We start from the raw sequence: 18043 nt of genomic DNA, 5'->3' as shown, positions 1-18043 counted from the left end.
GAAAGGACCAGTTGGACGTTGCCACTATGTGTGGTCATGTGACTGAGCTGGGGCTCCTTCGTCGCACATGGGATCTCTTCTTCTCCACAGCTGCCCTGTTTTCACCATGAGAGGATCTGTCAGGTGCCTGACCTCTGTGCCCTCATACTGGCGCTGCCGTTGTGCCGAGTGAGCGCCCCCCTCTCCTCCAGCAGTTACTGCACGGAATGGCCTCTCTGGACCTGCCATACCGCTGTCCTCGCTGCGGGGAGCACAAGCGCTTCCGAAGCCTGTCGTCCTTACGTGCCCACCTGGAGTACAACCACACGTACGAGACCCTCTACGTCCTCTCCAAGTCAAACAGTGTATGTGACGCCGCTGCTCTGCTGCCCCTAGTGGCCGAGGGAGCTCTCCTCACGCCTGCCAACAACAACGACCCTTTCGAGCCGCTGCGGCCTTCAGCTTTAAAGGAGCGGCGTTTCCCTTGCCGCGAACTTCCTTGCGCGGACGACCTCAGTTTGACCCCGGCCAACTCCAACTCTGCGGCCCGGTATATTCCCAATGTGGAGTTTCCCCTGGGGGAGATTTTCATGAAGAAAGCTATGACATCCACAGACCCGGGTCCCCATGGAAACCCTAGCACAGCTGTAGCGGTGGCTGCTAATGTAGCAGCAAGTGCAGTGGAGGCAGCTTACGAGGAAGGCCTCGCCAGGCTGAAGGCACGGGCGTTTGAACGGCTGGAGCTGGACGAGAGGCTGGAGAAGCTGTCTGAAGAGGTAAATGATCATTCTGGTTAACATGGAGACAACTTCTACTTCCTTAAAGGGGTAGTTCAACATTTTGGCAAATTTGCCTATTACCTTTAATTATTGGTGCATGATGTTTTGAGATCCGCAGGGCAGAGACGCGAGCTGCTCAGCGAACACAATGGAGGTGAACAGTACAGGTCACCTGTCCCTCATCAAACTCATCAAATACACAAATACACTGATCTGCTCGGTCAGGTTATGGCATCGTCTAGAGGCACCGATGGAAATAAAATAGTCATCACCATTGGTCTTCAGCTTAGACACTGAAGCACCAGCAGCACTCTTCCTGACACCCGCAGTCTGCTTTGAGAACTGAATTTGATCATTTACCAGTCTCACATCATGTCAGTGGCCAGTGAAGAGTAGCTCAGATGGGAATAATGTGTCGCCTGTAAAGAGCCCAGCAGCTTTATAATCAGGATGTTCTTTGCTGTACAAGATGACACATAGTGGAAATTAATCAGAAAATGGAGACATTTTCAACACAAGTTTTTAGAAGACAAAAAAGTTTTGTCTTAGCACTTTTTGGAATCACAGGAAGAATAACTGCACCACTGATTTTTCATGCCTCTTTCACACCTAAACTCAGAGAATATTTTTAGAAGTCACAGTTTCGATAAGAGACCAAGCTGGATAACAAATGGAGCACTTACAGTGTGTTACTGATTTAACTTAAGTTTGTCAGAACCAAGTGAGAATGGTTTCCTATAAAATACAGAGGTTATGGATCAGTACAAAACCTATGTTAATAACTGAATCTTGGTTGAACATCTGATTAGCGTTCCTAGTTTTGTTTTATTTAACATGGTTATTACAGCAGGAGAGGCTCAAGTGCTTCATGTCTTGTAGGTGGAGCAGAAAATAGCAGCCCGTGTAGGCCGTCTTCAGGCAGAGCTGGAGAGGAAGAGCTCCGAGCTGGAGAGGGCCAAGCAAGAGAGCGAGCGGCTGAGCCAGGAGAAACAAGACCTGGAGGACAAGGCCTCCGAGCTCTCTCGGCAGGTGGACGTCTCCGTGGAGATGCTAGCTAACCTCAAGCAGGATCTGGTGAACAAGGAGGCGGAGCTCAACCACAAACAGCAGTGAGTGGATCGCACTGGTTCTAGTGACTCAGACTGTCTCACAGTTTCACATATTAGCAGATTTGACTTATTATTTTCACCACAGCTCTGAAATGTGGTAATTTAGAAAAACATATTATCATGCATATAACAGTCGCACACACACACTCCCCTTCTCTCCTTCACCTCCACTTCTCTGTTGATAGCGTAATTTTCATTCATATCCACCCACCAGATGTGGTCTGCATCTGTCTCCCTCCAGGGCTGGTTAGTTGCCTCATGTTGAATGGAGGGTCGGACCGGAGCAGCTGGGATGGCAACAGAGTTGTCTAGTGTCTCTCACAGCCCGACTCTCTTTCTCTCTCTCTCTTAGGCTAGTGCCTCCATAAAGCTGCCATGCTGCATGAAATAGTTAACAGTACAGCCGCTGTAAATAGGAGTGCTTGGATATAAATCACAGAGTGGTGATGCAACTCATTGGTGGCTTTGAATCTGTTGAACATGGTTTGGATCGCTCCCACAAAAAAGCACAAAGAGTGGGTAAGACCAGGCTGCACTTGACTGATTTTCAGAGCTTTTATTGAAATGAATCCCAGGATGGTAATTGGTGCGTTCCAAACATTGAAGCTATTTTTGGTCTAGAACCAGCGTGTAAAATATATATATATATATTTTTTTTTTTCACTGAAGATAAGTCGATGTTAAAATGAAATTAAATACGGTAGATTAAATCAATGCATCGTCTACCATTATGTTTTACAAAAAGGTTTGCCCTTTTCCTGCCTCACTAATTAGAGCGTTGAATTTCCATAAAGCATATTCTACCAATGTCCAATCCAATTTCTGATTCATTGTTAATAAGTGTTTAGAAATGAGAATCACAAAGCACAATAACCGTCTATTGAGAAGGGAAGGCTCTCGAAAAAGAGGAATTCAGTAGACTGGTTATATTATATTTATTGTGAGTTGAATCATCTACTTTCATCCTCAGATAATTCAATAAAGGTGTCAGATGAAGATTAGATTAATAAAAATGTGGTTTCTGTTCCACCTGTGTAGATTAAATTCTGGTGCTTTCACAGCCTCTTCAATCACAAACATAAGCTTTCTTTCTTTGTGACACTCTCTTTTGTTAAAATGATCAGCAAATGTTGACAAGCGTTATTCGAGGCTCATATTAAAGTCGTCTGGTATCTGTGCCGTGTGTTTATCTGTCAGGATGGTCGGACGGCCTTGTCTTTCTACCTTCCTGTTGCTTTTTATCACTTCTCCCCAGTCTCCTTATCAGGTCTGAATGTCAACAGTAGGTCAGAGACAGAAAGGCACTGTCCAAGGCCTCTAATCTCATCACAGACATACCACTGCACACATCCCTGCACTACATGTATGCATGTGTGTGTGTGTGTGTGTGTGTGTGTGTGTGTGTGTGTGTGTGTGTGTGTGTGTGTGTGTGTGTGTGTGTGTGTGTGTGTGTGTGTGTGTGTGAGGCTTTCACTTATATTACGGTAGATACCCATGTGTAGATACATAATATGTGCTTTAATGGTGGTCATATAGGGCTGCAACTGACATTGATTTGCGTAGTTATTTCTAACTAACCTCCGTAGGGCCGTAAAACCTCTGATAACAGTAAAAACATCATAATTTCCCAGAGCACAAATAATCCAATCCTTACATTTTGCAATACATTATGCAGTTCTGCTGGATCAGTAAAGGTAATGATTATTTTATTATCAAAATTAAAGGATAATTACCGGTTTTTTTACAATCTGGCATAAAATACGATCATTTACTCACCCAGATAACTTTGGTGTCATTACAAGTCGTTCCGACGAAATTAGAGGATGATATCATCCAGGTCAGAGGTTAGTAGGTCAACCTACAGACCCCGGATGTTGATAACAGGTCACCCCGGACTCAGGGGAATAGCACTAGCGTATCATAACAAAATATTGGTGAAATTAACAAGTTTCGCAGCGGATAATGTGTTATTTAGAGGCTGCATTCCGGTGCCTAGCTCTCGGCTGGATCTAATTTTGTCGGAACGACTTGTAATGACACCAAAGTTATCTGGGTGAGTAAATGATCGTATTTTATGCTAGAAATAAGTCCTAGAATGTAAAAAATGGTAATTATCCTTTAAGCACTAGTTTCAGAAGTGTTGTAGATCTCTTTTTGTTGGATTTTCATTGAATTTGTTTCATATTCCATCATCGAATGACTTATAACACAAGTGGACAAGGCTGATCTTGTGACAGGAAAACACAAAACAGTGTTTCACTGGTTTGAATGAGCAGGAGACAAGTGCACTTTTCTTCTATTCAGTCCCTCCCTTTTCTTGTAAAGGTTAGTAGCTGTGGTCATGCACCCACACCCTGGCAGCATCAGGCCAGGAAGGTCACACTCTTAAAATCCTTGTCTGTGCATGTGACTGCCCCTTAGCTGTTGCCCACAGCCCGGTTCCTACTTCTTGCTCTTTCTCTCTCTCTCTCTCTCTCTCTGTCCCTCTCTCTCTCTCTCTCTCTCTCACACACACACACACACACACACACACACACACACACACACACACACACACACACACACACAGGCACTTTTTCTGTGTCTGCCTGTCTGAGGAGAAGCTGGCAGTCCAACAGTAAGCTCATTCAGCCTCTAAAATACAGAGTCGTTCTGAGATGGAAAAAGGGCATCACAGTCAGTGAATGTTCAGCAGGGTTGATGACTAAGCAGTTGTTAACAGACACAGAGCAGCTTATTGGCTTAAACGTGTCTGCCCAAAAACCTTAAACACTCAGCTGATTTTTCTCTTTCTTTGATTTCCCCCAGTGGCTGCAGAGAGTCTGCCCTTTCAAGGAAATATACATCATGTTGTATCAGTCGTGTCAAATGTTAGAAATGTGATTCACCTGTGTGTTGCCATGCAACTGGCAGAAACTCCCACAATCTGGTTTCTGCTGCTTGCAGTGCCATGCATAAAATTATGACACCGAGCTGGTAATTTATTCTGTGCTGCTCACTGAAACAGTGTAAATAACACTGAAAAGCCTCAAGTACAGTTTGATTTGATTTGATTCTGCCCCGTTTGCGTTCTGGTCTCAGCATGCAGTTTGATTTAAATACACAAACACACACCACAAACTCACACCGGAATGGTCACTGAGAGTGCATAGTGATAAATATCACCCTACGCTGCAGCTGTCGAAACTGAATGAATAACAGAGTCTCTGAAGCATGGCCATTAAGTGTTTCAGTAGCGGCTTTAATAAACGACAGCAGGCTGTAATCAGCAGAAACTGGAGTCTGAGGAGAAATGAAAGATGGTGGGATGCTTATCTCCATCATTTCAGCGTGTCGTATATTCCCTCAAATTAGAAAACATCCTCATTTTGTGTCTGTCACAGATATATGTCATAATCTTTATAGCGATTAACGATTGCTTGATGACACACAACAAGGTTTATTTGGTTGTTCCAAAATTCCTACAACTGCTAATTGGCTAATTGACTTATTATTGTTCCGGTAGATCATTTTGAAGAGCTATTTGCAATTAGCTTTGATTTTGTCTGTGGCATTTAATATGGCAGTTCAATTTGAGATCTGTTTCTTACATAGCCATGGAAATGATGGCTGTCCTCACTGAGTGCTCCTGAAGGAGGACATGATACTGTCTGCTCCTGTCACAGGCAGATCATCAGCTGCTGTTCTTCTAATACTTAATTATTCCTCTTCTCTGGGGAAAGGTTTATATGAGATGTACATGGGGTCAATACAGTATAATTTAAACCTTGCTATCCAATATGCCAGCCCTGAAATGGGAAACAAGTTAAGCGTTTTGGAAATGTTTCAAACAAAAATATCAACATTTGCCTCAGTTTTGAAGATCTCACCTTTAATTTATATTTCAAAGGTAAATGGTAATCATTGAACATAAAATAATCAACAAATTAACAGTTAATGACAATAGTTGTCATTTTCAGCAAAAGCTGCCATGCTCGAGTCCTGATTTACAGGACTCATGACTCAACATGGACTTGAGCACTGGCTTCATTTGGAAGCTGGAGACAAGGACTCGTTTTTTGTTTCGTTTATTTCATGTGGAAACACTTGTTTTCTCAATATACTCACAGATTTGTTGATGCCACAATTCAATTCACCACAACTCTATCACTCACTCATTCAGTCATTCAGGATTATTAGTTCTTTGTTGAGGGTGAGGGGGGGGGGGGGGGACAACAACAAATTTACATCTTTAAACTTAAAGGGGTAGTTCAACATTTTTGGTAAATTGGCCCATTGCCATAATCCCTATAGTTTTTGGAGTAGGTTTGTTATCTTTAATTGTCGGTGCAAGCTATTTTTAGAACGGCGGAGCAGAGCCGTGAGCTGCTCAGAGCTACGCTACGGAGGCTAATGGGATTTCTTGGTTTCCCTCATCAAACTCATCAGATACAACTGCCAATCCGGCAGTTGTGTTCATGCCAAAAACTTTCCTGGTGAGACTGGACATCGTCGCTATATGTTAAAGCAGTGTCACTGTCATTTGTATGGATGCACTGATTCAAGTAGTATTTTCCTCCCAATAGTGATTCTGATAGGACAGGATTTCTGCGTAGATCTGATACCAGTCTTCTCCTTTAAATTTAACATCTGTCCACCCCTCAATGTGGAACTTGCTGGTATCGTTTTCATGTTAAGAGGCAGCCTTATATTACTGATTGAGTGTAGCTGTGGATTGATCATATTAGTCAGTCCACTTAATAAGATAAATATAAGCGCTACTATGTTCAATTGATTCGGTTTGGTGCACCCCTACCCGAACGCTCTTGTATATGATGTAAAAATGGGAGAGACTCAGTGTTGCAGGATTGCAGTTACTAGATTATGCAGGTGCTGGTGATATTGTGTCTGCTCACCCTCTGCATACCAAAGGGAGATTTGTTAGATTTTCATATCATATTCACACACAGTGCTGCAGTATAGGCCTGAGCCCTGAGGCTTGATTTATTCCTACAACCAGCCATGATAAAGTAAGAGTGCCTTGTGCAGCATAAGAAAGCTGGAGGCTCCAAAGGCAGCACAGAACATGGAGGAGTCTTGCTGTTTACTGTCACTGGTGTTCCTTCAAAAAAAAAGAAAAGAAAACAAGCTCAGTCTTTACTGAGCAGTGAGCTTGGATGCAAAGTGAAGCTGTCAGAGAAGAGAGAGAACTTGCCTCATTAAGGGGGGTGCCAGAGAGAGAGAGGAAGAGAGGAACCCGCTGTATTAGCAAGGCAAGACTTCTGAAGGGTTATTTTACTGAAAAGAAATCAGTGTAGGAACGTGATCTGCAGCGTATCTAAAAATGTGGAATTACAAATGTGGAATCTGCAATTAAGATGGATGCAGAGGCGGGACTGTAATATCAGGCAAATATTCAGTATCTTGTAAGCCAGTAAATAGGTTCTAAAAGTATTATGCTGAAAAATGCATCCAAAGAATGGACTATATTGACTTTTTAAAATTAAAAATGATTGACAAATTTTTCGTAGAATTCAGCACAATTACCAGTGGCTTTAATGTATTTAGTTTATTGTCAAGGATTGGATGTCTGCAGTCAGATAACTTTAAGCTTAGAAAAGACACTTTACAGAGAATGATGTTCAAATTTGACATGCATAGGCTGTGCATTCAGATTTACACAGGGAGTATGAAGTGGCTTACACCAACAAAGGGTTTTATGTGTTATTACTTGACCCAGATTGTTGTGTATGGATGATGCAGTGGATGTTAGTGCTTGGTTAGAGCAGGGTTTATGGGCGTGAAGGCTGTTCATGGCCATCATTACATAGAAGGAACTGACATAATGGGCCCTAGTTTGCTGGCGCAGCGCAGGTGGCGCAAGGTAGCGCAGCCGGTCTAATGCAAGTTTCGACCAGCGCAGCCGAGCGCAAAGTCAGATTGGGAGATTTGTAGATCGCGCTGCGCTGAGATAGGCGTGGCCGCGCAGCAGGGGGAGGCGTCACAGATTCAGCTTGGTGCAGTGGAAGTTTTGTGCGAAAATGTCTCGCCGAGGTTGCGCTGAAAGCTCGCCACCTCCAACCAGGTCTAGTCTCAGCGCAGCGCGGAGCGCAGCAGGTGCAGTGGAAGTTTGGCTGACTGACCTGCAGTGCACACACGTCACCAAGACCTCACAGGCAGATCTCCACAGTTCCAGACACATGTCAATGCAATAAATATCCACAATAACCACTATTTAATGCAACTAATGGAATCAACACGTGAATTTATATCTATATAGATTGTCCCGTCACATCTGACGTCAGATCAAGGCAGAGATCAAAGGCGGTCGGCGCGTAATGGAAACTCCACCTGAATTAACACAGCAGGGACGAACTGGCACTGAAAAGCAGCTGTGGATGTCCCAAAAGCAGGACTGAGGGTGGATGACTGCATGTCGCTGCCGTGTTGAGATACCACTCTGCCCTTGTGATGATCGCTTTATTTATTTATTTATTTACTTATTAATTCATTAACGCCAGCGACCGCATCAGGCAGCCGTAATGAAAAACAAAACACAAATCTTCATCTCTCTTAGTCCACCACCACTGCCTCGGTATCAGATAGTCAGTATATAGCCTACTACAGTACTCAGCATCTCTATCACAGAAAAAAAAGAGAAAAAAAAGAGACGGAGAGAGAGAGAGAGAGAGAGAGAGAGAGAGAGAGAGAGAGAGAGAGAGAGAGCGTCCTTTACGCGGATTTCATCCGTTACGCATGGTGTTTGTTTATGTACAGTTTCTTTATTAGTTTATTAGTTGTTGTTTCTTTCATTGGGCAGGGGTTCTCAGTGTATCAGATCAAACCTGATTAAGGATATTTGTATTAGTAAACTCATTGTTGGTCACTCTGAGCTCGGACCTCCGGGGAAACAGCTGTTTCCTCCGGGGAGAGGTTCGGCCTCTGGCGTCGCTGTCTCCTCCGTCCATGTCCAAGTATAAAATGACAAACTTGCAGCGCGCATCGCCCTCCGCGCAGTTAAAGGTGAGGAGAGGAGCTCATTTGATTGGTGAAGATCTGACTCGGCTGTGTCAAACCCACTCCACGCCTTTCTCTCCTCCTTCTGTCTCCCTCCCGCCCTCTCTCCTCCCTCTTCGCCGTTTGCGCCGGTGGGAGGGACGAGGGGAGGGTTTACGCTGGTCTAAGTCTGACTGCGCGGCCCACCAATCTTGCGAAATGGACCTGGTCCACGCCCCGTTGGCGTGGCGAAGCTGCGCTGAGGTTAGACTTCGCGCGGTCTACGAGACTAGGGCCCAATGTGTCCTTGAGGTGGGATGTATCTGGAGGAGAAGGCAAACAGGAAGGATGATACAAGCACTGTTTCACTGGACACATCTGTGATCGGTTTCATTATGTTAAAGCAGAAGTGAGTGATATATTTGTGTTAATATAAGTCTTAAATAGTTATATCTTCCGACAGCAATCACTTACATAGAGTGTTTGGTCTGAATCACGGGTCTGTCAGTCACTCTGCTCTGCTCTGAGTCGAGGAGAAAACATTTATCGTATCCTACAGTTTTTATCCAATGAGGAGAGAGAACGGCATGCAGGGCTGTGTGTGCAGCCAAGGAACGCCGTGAATGTGGCGACGTAGGGACGAGGACTGTTATGGTGCGTTCAAGGAAACTCGTTTTTTTCCGACCTGTGACGTCGTACCAGTTCGATCTGGTACATAGACTGTACAAAAAGACGTAGGCCTACTGGTACGATTTCACGGGTCGGAAGTTACGAGTGGCCGTTATAGTGACTTTCACCGGTAAAACAGGTCGGAAAAACACGAGTGGGTTGCCTGGAACGCTACAAAGTCGTAAGTTGTGACTTGAAGCTGTAATTTATGATTTCAAAAGCCTGCCTGGAACGCAGCATTAGCGAAAACGACCGGATCACCCACTTCTGCTTTAAAGCAGGAGTAAGCGATCCGGTCGTTTTGGCTAACTTCTTGTCAGCCGATGGAGTTAGCAGTCCCCGCCCTCGTCCCTACGTCACCACATTCACGCGCATCCCTTGGCTGCACACACAGAGAGGACTGCCCCTTTATGCTGTTCTCTCTCCTCATTGGATAAAGGTTGTAGGATACAAGGAAAGTTTTCTCCTCGGCTTACAGCAGAGCAGAGTGACTGACAGACCCGTGTTTCAGACCAAACACTCTATGTAAGTGATTGCTGTCGGAAGATAGAACTATTTAAGATTTATATTAACACAAACATTCTGCTTACTTCTGCTTTAAGACCTGCACATGGACTCTGATTGTAGCGACAGGAGTTTAGCATCGGTAGGTCTGCGTTGCTGTTCTTCACTTGAAACACTGATATTGAGACTGCACTGTCATGGGCTTCTAGTTTTTTGTTTTTGAGCTGTCGGTTGCCATCGAGCTGAAAGAGTGCTGCCGGCATCAACAAGTTGAAATCCATAGATGTGTTAAAATAGTCTCTGTTAGCGCTGAAACATTAAGCCAGAATATTAATGTTGAGTAAGACTTGTTTTTTCAAGGAAAAAATGCTCAAAATGTGCAGATTTCAGGTTCTCAAATGTGAAGATTTATTTCATTTCTCTCTTTTATATTTTGATGTAGTAAATACCTCTGAGTTTTGGACCATTGATCGAGCAAAATAAGCAATGTGAAGGAGGTACTGTACTTTGTGCTCTGGAAATGTATGATGCTCATTTTTCATAATTTTCTGACATCAATATAGGAAAATCCCTAGCTGCAGCTCCCCCCCCCCCCCCCCCCCCCCCCACACACACACACACACACACACACACACACATTTCCATCCTACATTTCCTTGATATGATTGCCGCCATCATCATCATCTTCGCTGAAAATCACACAATTCAGAGAGCAGTTAAAGGTGTTTTTTTTCGCATAACAAATCCCTTCATGTTCATGCAGATAGATAGATAAGATAGATAAGCTTTATTTCGGTGTCACTCCACAACACACAATTAAAATCCAGAGACAATATAAAAATACAGTATTGATTACAAAATGACCCGTTCCCCCTTGACAAATTAAAAGTGTTGGGGACCACTCAAAAAGAGAGTTGTGAGACACCAACTACTAAAAACATGAATAGAAACGCACATTATGGTACCATACAAACAAAACAAACAAACAAAAAAACAAAACAAAACAAAACAAAGCAAAACAATTATTTTATGAACTGGAACTCATAAGAGACAGTCTTCTATTGAGGATGAGGTGGCAGGCTTTGGCACATTCATTAATACAATGTTTACCAGCTAAAATGACACACAATTTATTCATATCATCAAAATCATTAAAATTAAAATAAAACTTCGAAAGTGTACTAAATAGATCAGCACGAATGTCCGTATAAGTAACACAGTGCAAAAGAACATGGGCTTCTGATTCAATGGAGCCAGAATCACATAAAACACAGTAACGTCTCTCCAATGGGGTGTTTGTGTATCTACCTGTTTCTATTGCTAAAGGAGCGACTCCACATCTAAATTTAGCAAGGGAACTTCTATGTTGTCTTGATAGTATATTCTTTACATAATGCTCTGTCTCAAATGTACCCTTAAATAGGCAATAGGTGCGTAATTTATTCCCTTCTGGTTTATTTATTAACTGTAGCCATGAGTCCTCATCTGCCTTTGACACAGCCACATCAAAACATTTAAGGTCGTTACTAGAATAAACCATATCTGTACAAGCAAGATGAGGTAAATTCATAGTACTGAAAAAGGTTTTTACCGTTTGCATATAATTTTTTACATTTGTCAAATGCACGTTGCAGAGCGCCGCCACATCATCACCATCCTGTCGCATCACCGGTTGACTCAGCCGTTTTGTTTAGATTTTGGGAGAACTGGTCAAACCATAGTCAAATATTTACTTTCCCTTGATTGATCTGAGCCAAGACTCGGCTTAGTGGGTTTCTTGGGGAAACCAGTCATGCATTTTTATTCCTGGGGGCTTTGAAAACAGTACATTTCAACCTGCGTCTCTTTCATCATCCCCTTTCTCTCAGCCTTTCATCCTTGTCTGTCTCACATCTCCTCGTAGTCTCCAGACAGCTCCCCATGCTGCCTCTCTTTGTGTTATGATGTATTTTGTTATGTGTGTGTGTGTGTGCGCACGCGTGTGAGTCATACAAATATGTGACATTATGACATGATGGCACAATGTAGTGTTCTGAATTTTTCTCATCAGAACAAAATAGGCATTATTTGATCCAGGTGTCAAAACAGAGCTCAACACACAATCAGCTGTCCTTTGTTAAACCGGAAAAAGCTCCTATTCATGCAACATCCTCGTCTTCCTCATGCAGGCCTTTCAGTCAATCATCGCTGCTCTTTAATATTAATGAGGAATAATTTTGAATCATGGTCAGGGATGATGACAACTGTGAAAGGAGTCTGACCAGTGATTGTGATTAACATTTAAACAGAATCTTTCATAAGATCATGCCTTATTAATCATGCCTGTTTCAGCTGGATGTCTTTGCTTATACTGGACTATTTGTTATGGTTATTAAGTGGAAGGGAAATGAAACATGGCCGGCTTAGCTATTCATTATTTCTCTGTGCACATGCAGTGCTCATGCAGAATTAGACATGTATTATGGATTTCAAAGCCCATTTTCATTAATGTAATGAAGAAACTCCTGTTGAGATTGTTGGTTTCAGGCAATCAAGGACATTTAGCAAGACTGGAGTGAAAGAATATATATATATTTTATTTCCAAGTGCTTCAAGGGGACAAGAAGGCAACAGGTGTTAAATGCATACCTGGCAAATATGCCCCTTATTCTAGGAAGTAACAACAATTGTTTATACTAAAATTTAGCACCTACAGTAGATCTTATTCTTCTTCACCAGTGGGTTTGATTGAATATCCACTGTTGTGTGTCAGTTGGGGATTTGTTGAGGCGCACTACTTGCATCAGAGCTTAGCGTTCACATGTAATATTTAGTTCAATGAGGAAAGATCAAATGAAAGAAAATTTATGGAAGTTACATCCCATTCATGCACAGCATCTTGATGGATGTGAGATAACTGTTTGGCTTAAGGAGAGTGAGAAGGAAAATCACAGCCCAGATATGGTGTCAGAATATTGAACAGAAGTCACACATATAGGAATAACAGCATTGTGGGAGAAAAAAAGATATTTTATGAGAAATTAGCAAAACCTTTACTTAAATTGCATATTAATTAAAGGCAATAAAAAAAAAACCAAAATTGCATAGTAAGAATAGACCAGTACTTGATTCTGAGGCGGATATCAATGTTTGACAGTAAAAAATATTTTTTTTTTAATCAATAACCACACATCCATCTACTGTATAACAAGGACAATTTACGATTGGAAAAAAGTGAATATTGGCATGGATTGTCTGGATGTAATGAGTAAATTTTAGAACAATCACATCATTTTTACCCTCTGTATATATTGCAGTGGGTCAAAGTAGTGGTGCATAATCTGTCCTCTGAATAGAATCGAAAAAACCAACAAATGCTGTAGATGGAGGTAAAGGTAAACTTTAGTTATTGTGATCTAAAATCTGCACTGCGTAGCCATGAATTAATTGCTCAAGACATAACCCTGCATTAAACATTGTCAATTCTACACATGCAATGCTTTACACTTTTACAGATTACAAAAGTGATACACCACCTGCTCATCAGAAAGCTTGGGAAGTGCTGGTAGGAGGATTTCGTTACATCTGAAGAGAGCTCAGTTAGCTGTTTCCCCCTGATTCAAGTCCCCACGCTGAGCTAAGCTAAGCTAACCAGCTGCTCGCTCCAGCTGCATATTTACCTTGCAGATATGTGAGTAGTGTCAATCTGCTCATCGTCTCAACAAGACAAAAAATAATGACATTTGAGGCAAAATATAAATTGCGTGAGGGTTCGACAACATATCACATAACAGCACGTCTGGATGTTCCCTGTGTCTGTGTGTGGGTGCTCGTGAGATGGAAACAAAGATAGAAAAGAGTCGTGAACCCTGGGACACTTCAGCAAACCGTGAAGTATGTGGTTCCCCTACTCCCACGAAAATGAATTGTTGTGATGGAACCTCCGCCGAGTCATTTAGTTTTAATCACACCCCAGACTAACAACCTGCTTGCTCACCACCCACAAAAAGATGGCGGCTTTCTTTTCCAGCTTCCCTTGGCATCAGAATAAACACGTGGTGTGTTTGTCACCTTGAGGCTTTATTTCCGAGGTGTTGGAGCAAGTCACGCTGCAAGAGCAAAGTGTGTGTGTGTTTGTGTTGAAATTGGGATTGACAACAGGAAACAGCCACATCCCATTTCTCTCCCCTCCGCTGTCAAACCTCCCGTGCTTTCTGCTTCCACATGACTGCAGATTTCTGTTTCCTGTCTGTTGCTTTAGCCTCTGCAGTGTGTTTTTCTCTCGCAGTCTTAGTGCCCATTCCCTCCTCCTCGTGGGTTCGTATATCAGCTTCAGCCCTCTGAGTCTCCTCTGCTCTTTATTCCTGGTCTTACCCTTGTCTCTTTGCACGTCTCTTGGGATCTGGGGAAGGTTTTTCTTCCCTTTTTCTCCCCCGCTGCTCTCCCTCCACCGTCTCCACCGATTCCCTTTCTTCTCCATTAGGATTTCCATGCTCACTGAGGTTCCTTCAGTTGAGTGGTTAGACAGCCAGGCGGCCTGTTACAGTACATGTCGGCATTTCGTCCTCACACAGGCAAAGAGAGGGAAAGGCTTTCCTGTGTTGCTTTCAACATGTTCCTCCCATAAGAGACAGTTGCTGTCTCTGGTAACAACAAAACCTAAGACACTTGAATAATTGATTAAGACAAATAACAGATACATGGAATTTTGGACGTCAAAACACAGAGTCTAGTGCAGATCACACACACACACCTAGCTCAGCAGTCCTCACAAAGCTATATGTTTCTCAACTGGGGGATGAACTAAAACAATGTTCAGTCATGTTGTTCTCTGTTAATTAACGTGAACAATGGGATTCAAAATTTTAGCTTCAGGCTGCGCAGTCATACATCACATTAGGTACAGCTCTAATTATTAAATCAAAATAAATGATACTTGGAGTCATTTATTGTGCACCCAAATGAGATACATTATTTACAGTAGGATGAATCAATGATATAATACGCGGAGGCAGTTTACTAATTTATGCTATTTTCACATGAGCACACACCCACATCCAGCATCTGTCTTCCTGCATATTGATTATGTTGCTTTTTTTGTTGTTTTTTTGATGAGTGCAGTGGTCTCATCGTTGCAGCAATCTACCAAAAAATGCCAGAGATGTGTCTTGTGATTAGACTGAGGAGTGTTCATATATTGAGTGTTTGCAAACCAATTTTGATATTAACTTTAGGGTCTTAAGCAAATTCACCATGTAAATGTGATTATTTACAAAAGATACAGCTGTGTCTAAATTGAACATCCATTCCCTTTTCCTTTAGGTTGGGCAAGTTCATTTTTATTATGCATTTCACACACAGGGCAAGTCAAAATGCTTTATATATTGCATTAGAAACAGAAATAGTTCAATGTGTTGAAAGACAAATTGAGAGAATAGAAAACATTTTAAAAGCAAAAGAAAAGTCAAAAAAGAGAAATAAGTAGGCTAGTCAACAATAAAAGATGTCAGTGCTCTGTGGATTACAATGTGTGCTTCCAGCTTCATCATATTAGCTGTTGCAAAAACACTCACACAAAGATGTAGGTGGTGTGTAATTGAGCATGTACATGCAGTACAGTAGCTAGCATCCTGCCTATAATAATTGTGTGATGTGGTAGCCGTCGCTTGTAGTGATGAATCCAAAAAGAAAAACACCTGTAGGTCATCTGTAGGTCTACAGGACATTGTAGCATCTTTCAGCTCATTGTTTTGGTTTATACAGCTTAAAGCTTTACTGTTTTGGTTCACGCTCAACGCTCTCATCAGCATATTTTCAGCTGTTGTTAGAAAAATACCTCTGATCAACTGATTAAATGCCACTTACCAACAGCGGACAGACAAGGTCACCAATTAGCCGATGAACACAGTGGAGCGTTTAGCAGCTACAGAGCCAGAGATTTCCCTCAGGGGTTATCGGTGAAGACCATGAAGTTCACAAGAACAACTTATGTTGTTTCAATGTTGTGTGTGCACAGCATGTCTCACTGCCCCCAGGGGCATAAACAATCAGTCAACACTGCTTTAAGGTTCAGTCAAAGGCCGCAGAGAGCAAACCACTTTTTTTTAGCCCACGTTTAAAGAAAGTCAAACTTTCTGTGAAACTTCTAGAGAAGCTAGCTTTACCCTTGATAATGACATTTTGTACCCTCATGTGGTTGAAATCAGACGCTGCCTCCTCCTGTGTTTGTCTTCAGTTTGTCTCTGAGAGATCCCCGCCGATGAAATCTCTCTGATGCGTGGGATGTATGTTGGAACTGGAACTCCCTCTTCCTTTTCCATAAGCAGAGTTTACAGTTTGGTAAGGTTGAGATGGATAAAGCAGCTTCATGTCTCAAACGCACCTCTTTGTTTTTTCTCTGTTCATTTCCACAAGTCATTCCGTAGCAATGGGGACAGGAAACAGCGATGGTCCTGTTTGAATCACAGTACATTCCCTTTTAATATGATTCAGTGTAGATGGAATCATCTTATACTGCATTATGAACAATTACCAAGGGAAAAGCTCTTAACCAGCATTGATCACAGAAAGAATGAAGAGAAGTTACAGCCACTTAATTATCACATCATTTCCTGATTCACTGATAATTTACTCACTGATGTGATAACACTTTTGCCTCCTTTTCTCCTCTACAGTCAAACACCTAGACTAATCCCGGACTCATATTTTTGTAATCTTTGCCTCAAGATAAGGAAAGTTAACTGTGCCAGATGCCAAACTATTTTTACTCCAGAATGTCCCCATTTCAAGAACATTCACTCTGACTGTTGGTGCTGTTTTGAAACGACTCGGGATTGTGTAACAGCTCCAAGTAGTGAATATTTCACAGTAGCTGCTGCATAAAAAGCATCCTCCAATCAGTCTCCTTCATGTAGTTTATTAAAAACAAGTGCTTGAATGAGAACATGAGCAGCTTGGTTTGTTTCTTGACTTGTTAAAGATGTTTGTAGGGAGAAAAAGAAGAAACACAAACCAATCTAAACTTGAGGGAAACAAATTTTATGTTCCCATTCCCCGTCTGCTGTGACGGTCTGAGCCTTTCAGTGGCTCCTGTGTCTCTGTCAAGGTCAGCTGACTGAATTGCCTTGTTAAACTCTCCTGTCTGCATTGTTTAGACAGTAGAGGCATGGGCTGTTTATAAGGACACAAACAGAGATACGTATATACTGTAAAGTAAAGAAGCAAAAACAGACTTGAGGACGTCTGTAGCTTCTGGGAATTGTAGAAGTCCCACACGGAGGCTGTTCCACATTAACAGGCAAGGAAACAAAAGAAAAAAGTTGTGTAGAGGACGGGATGTGAGATTTTGGGTGGGTGGTGGGAAAATATTTGGATATGAAAAGATTTGTGTGGAAGTGAAAACTAACACTGAAACAAACACAGAAAATTCACAAAAAAAATGTTGATATTAGATTGTTCAGACACAGAGAGACACGGCTTATTTCCCCTGTTTTACACAATAATGAAAAATATATCGGATATCTTTGGGGTTTGGGGCTGTTGAAACAATTCAAGACGTCAGCATGAACTCCAATATACTGATGGACATTTTCTTGGCTGCATCATAATACTGACTAATGCATAATAAGCATTTATTGGTAGTTGTCAATGTGTAATGTCAGTGTGACATTTTGGAGGTGGTTGAGTGATGAATTTTAATGTGTCGAGAGTTCATAGTGAGTTTCAGCTCACTGTCTTGCTGTCTGCCACTGTGACTGTAGTGTTTTAGTTTTGCTCTCACTGTTGTTTTTGCACCACTTTCTGCTGCAGCAGGCAGCTGTTTACAGTGAAACAGCTCTGAAAACCCACTGCACACCACCTGCTCAGCACCAAGAGGCAGACTGACACAGTTAGCGTGTAGCTGGTGAACATGGTGGAACATTTAGCAACTAAAGATCCAATATTTCCCTCTGGAGTTGACTAGAAACCAAAAACAGAACTAAAATAAAGTACAGTATATTAGGTTTTATCCAGAAATGCTGTGAAATGAATGACAATGTCACTTCAACC

The 18043-nt window shown here is 42.2% G+C and overlaps 1 protein-coding gene across 1 annotated transcript in view; it reads left to right on the top strand.

Moving 5' to 3' along the window:
• Nucleotides 1-206: 206 nt before the first annotated feature.
• The window catches only part of fbxo41 (F-box protein 41), a gene marked incomplete at both ends in the record, with an annotated part of 34554 nt that continues 16717 nt past the window's right edge, over nucleotides 207-18043 (top strand). Inside the window, 2 exons of the mRNA XM_083984118.1 lie at nucleotides 207-755; nucleotides 1638-1867. Of these exons, the coding sequence (XP_083840244.1) occupies nucleotides 207-755; nucleotides 1638-1867 (779 nt within the window). The remainder of the gene's footprint in view (nucleotides 756-1637; nucleotides 1868-18043) is intronic.

Source organism: Trachurus trachurus, assembly GCF_905171665.1.
Source record: "Trachurus trachurus genome assembly, chromosome: 1".
NCBI lineage: Eukaryota > Metazoa > Chordata > Actinopteri > Carangiformes > Carangidae > Trachurus > Trachurus trachurus.
The sequence above is the reverse complement of the archived record's forward strand: the minus strand, read 5'-3'. Positions and strand labels throughout refer to the sequence as shown.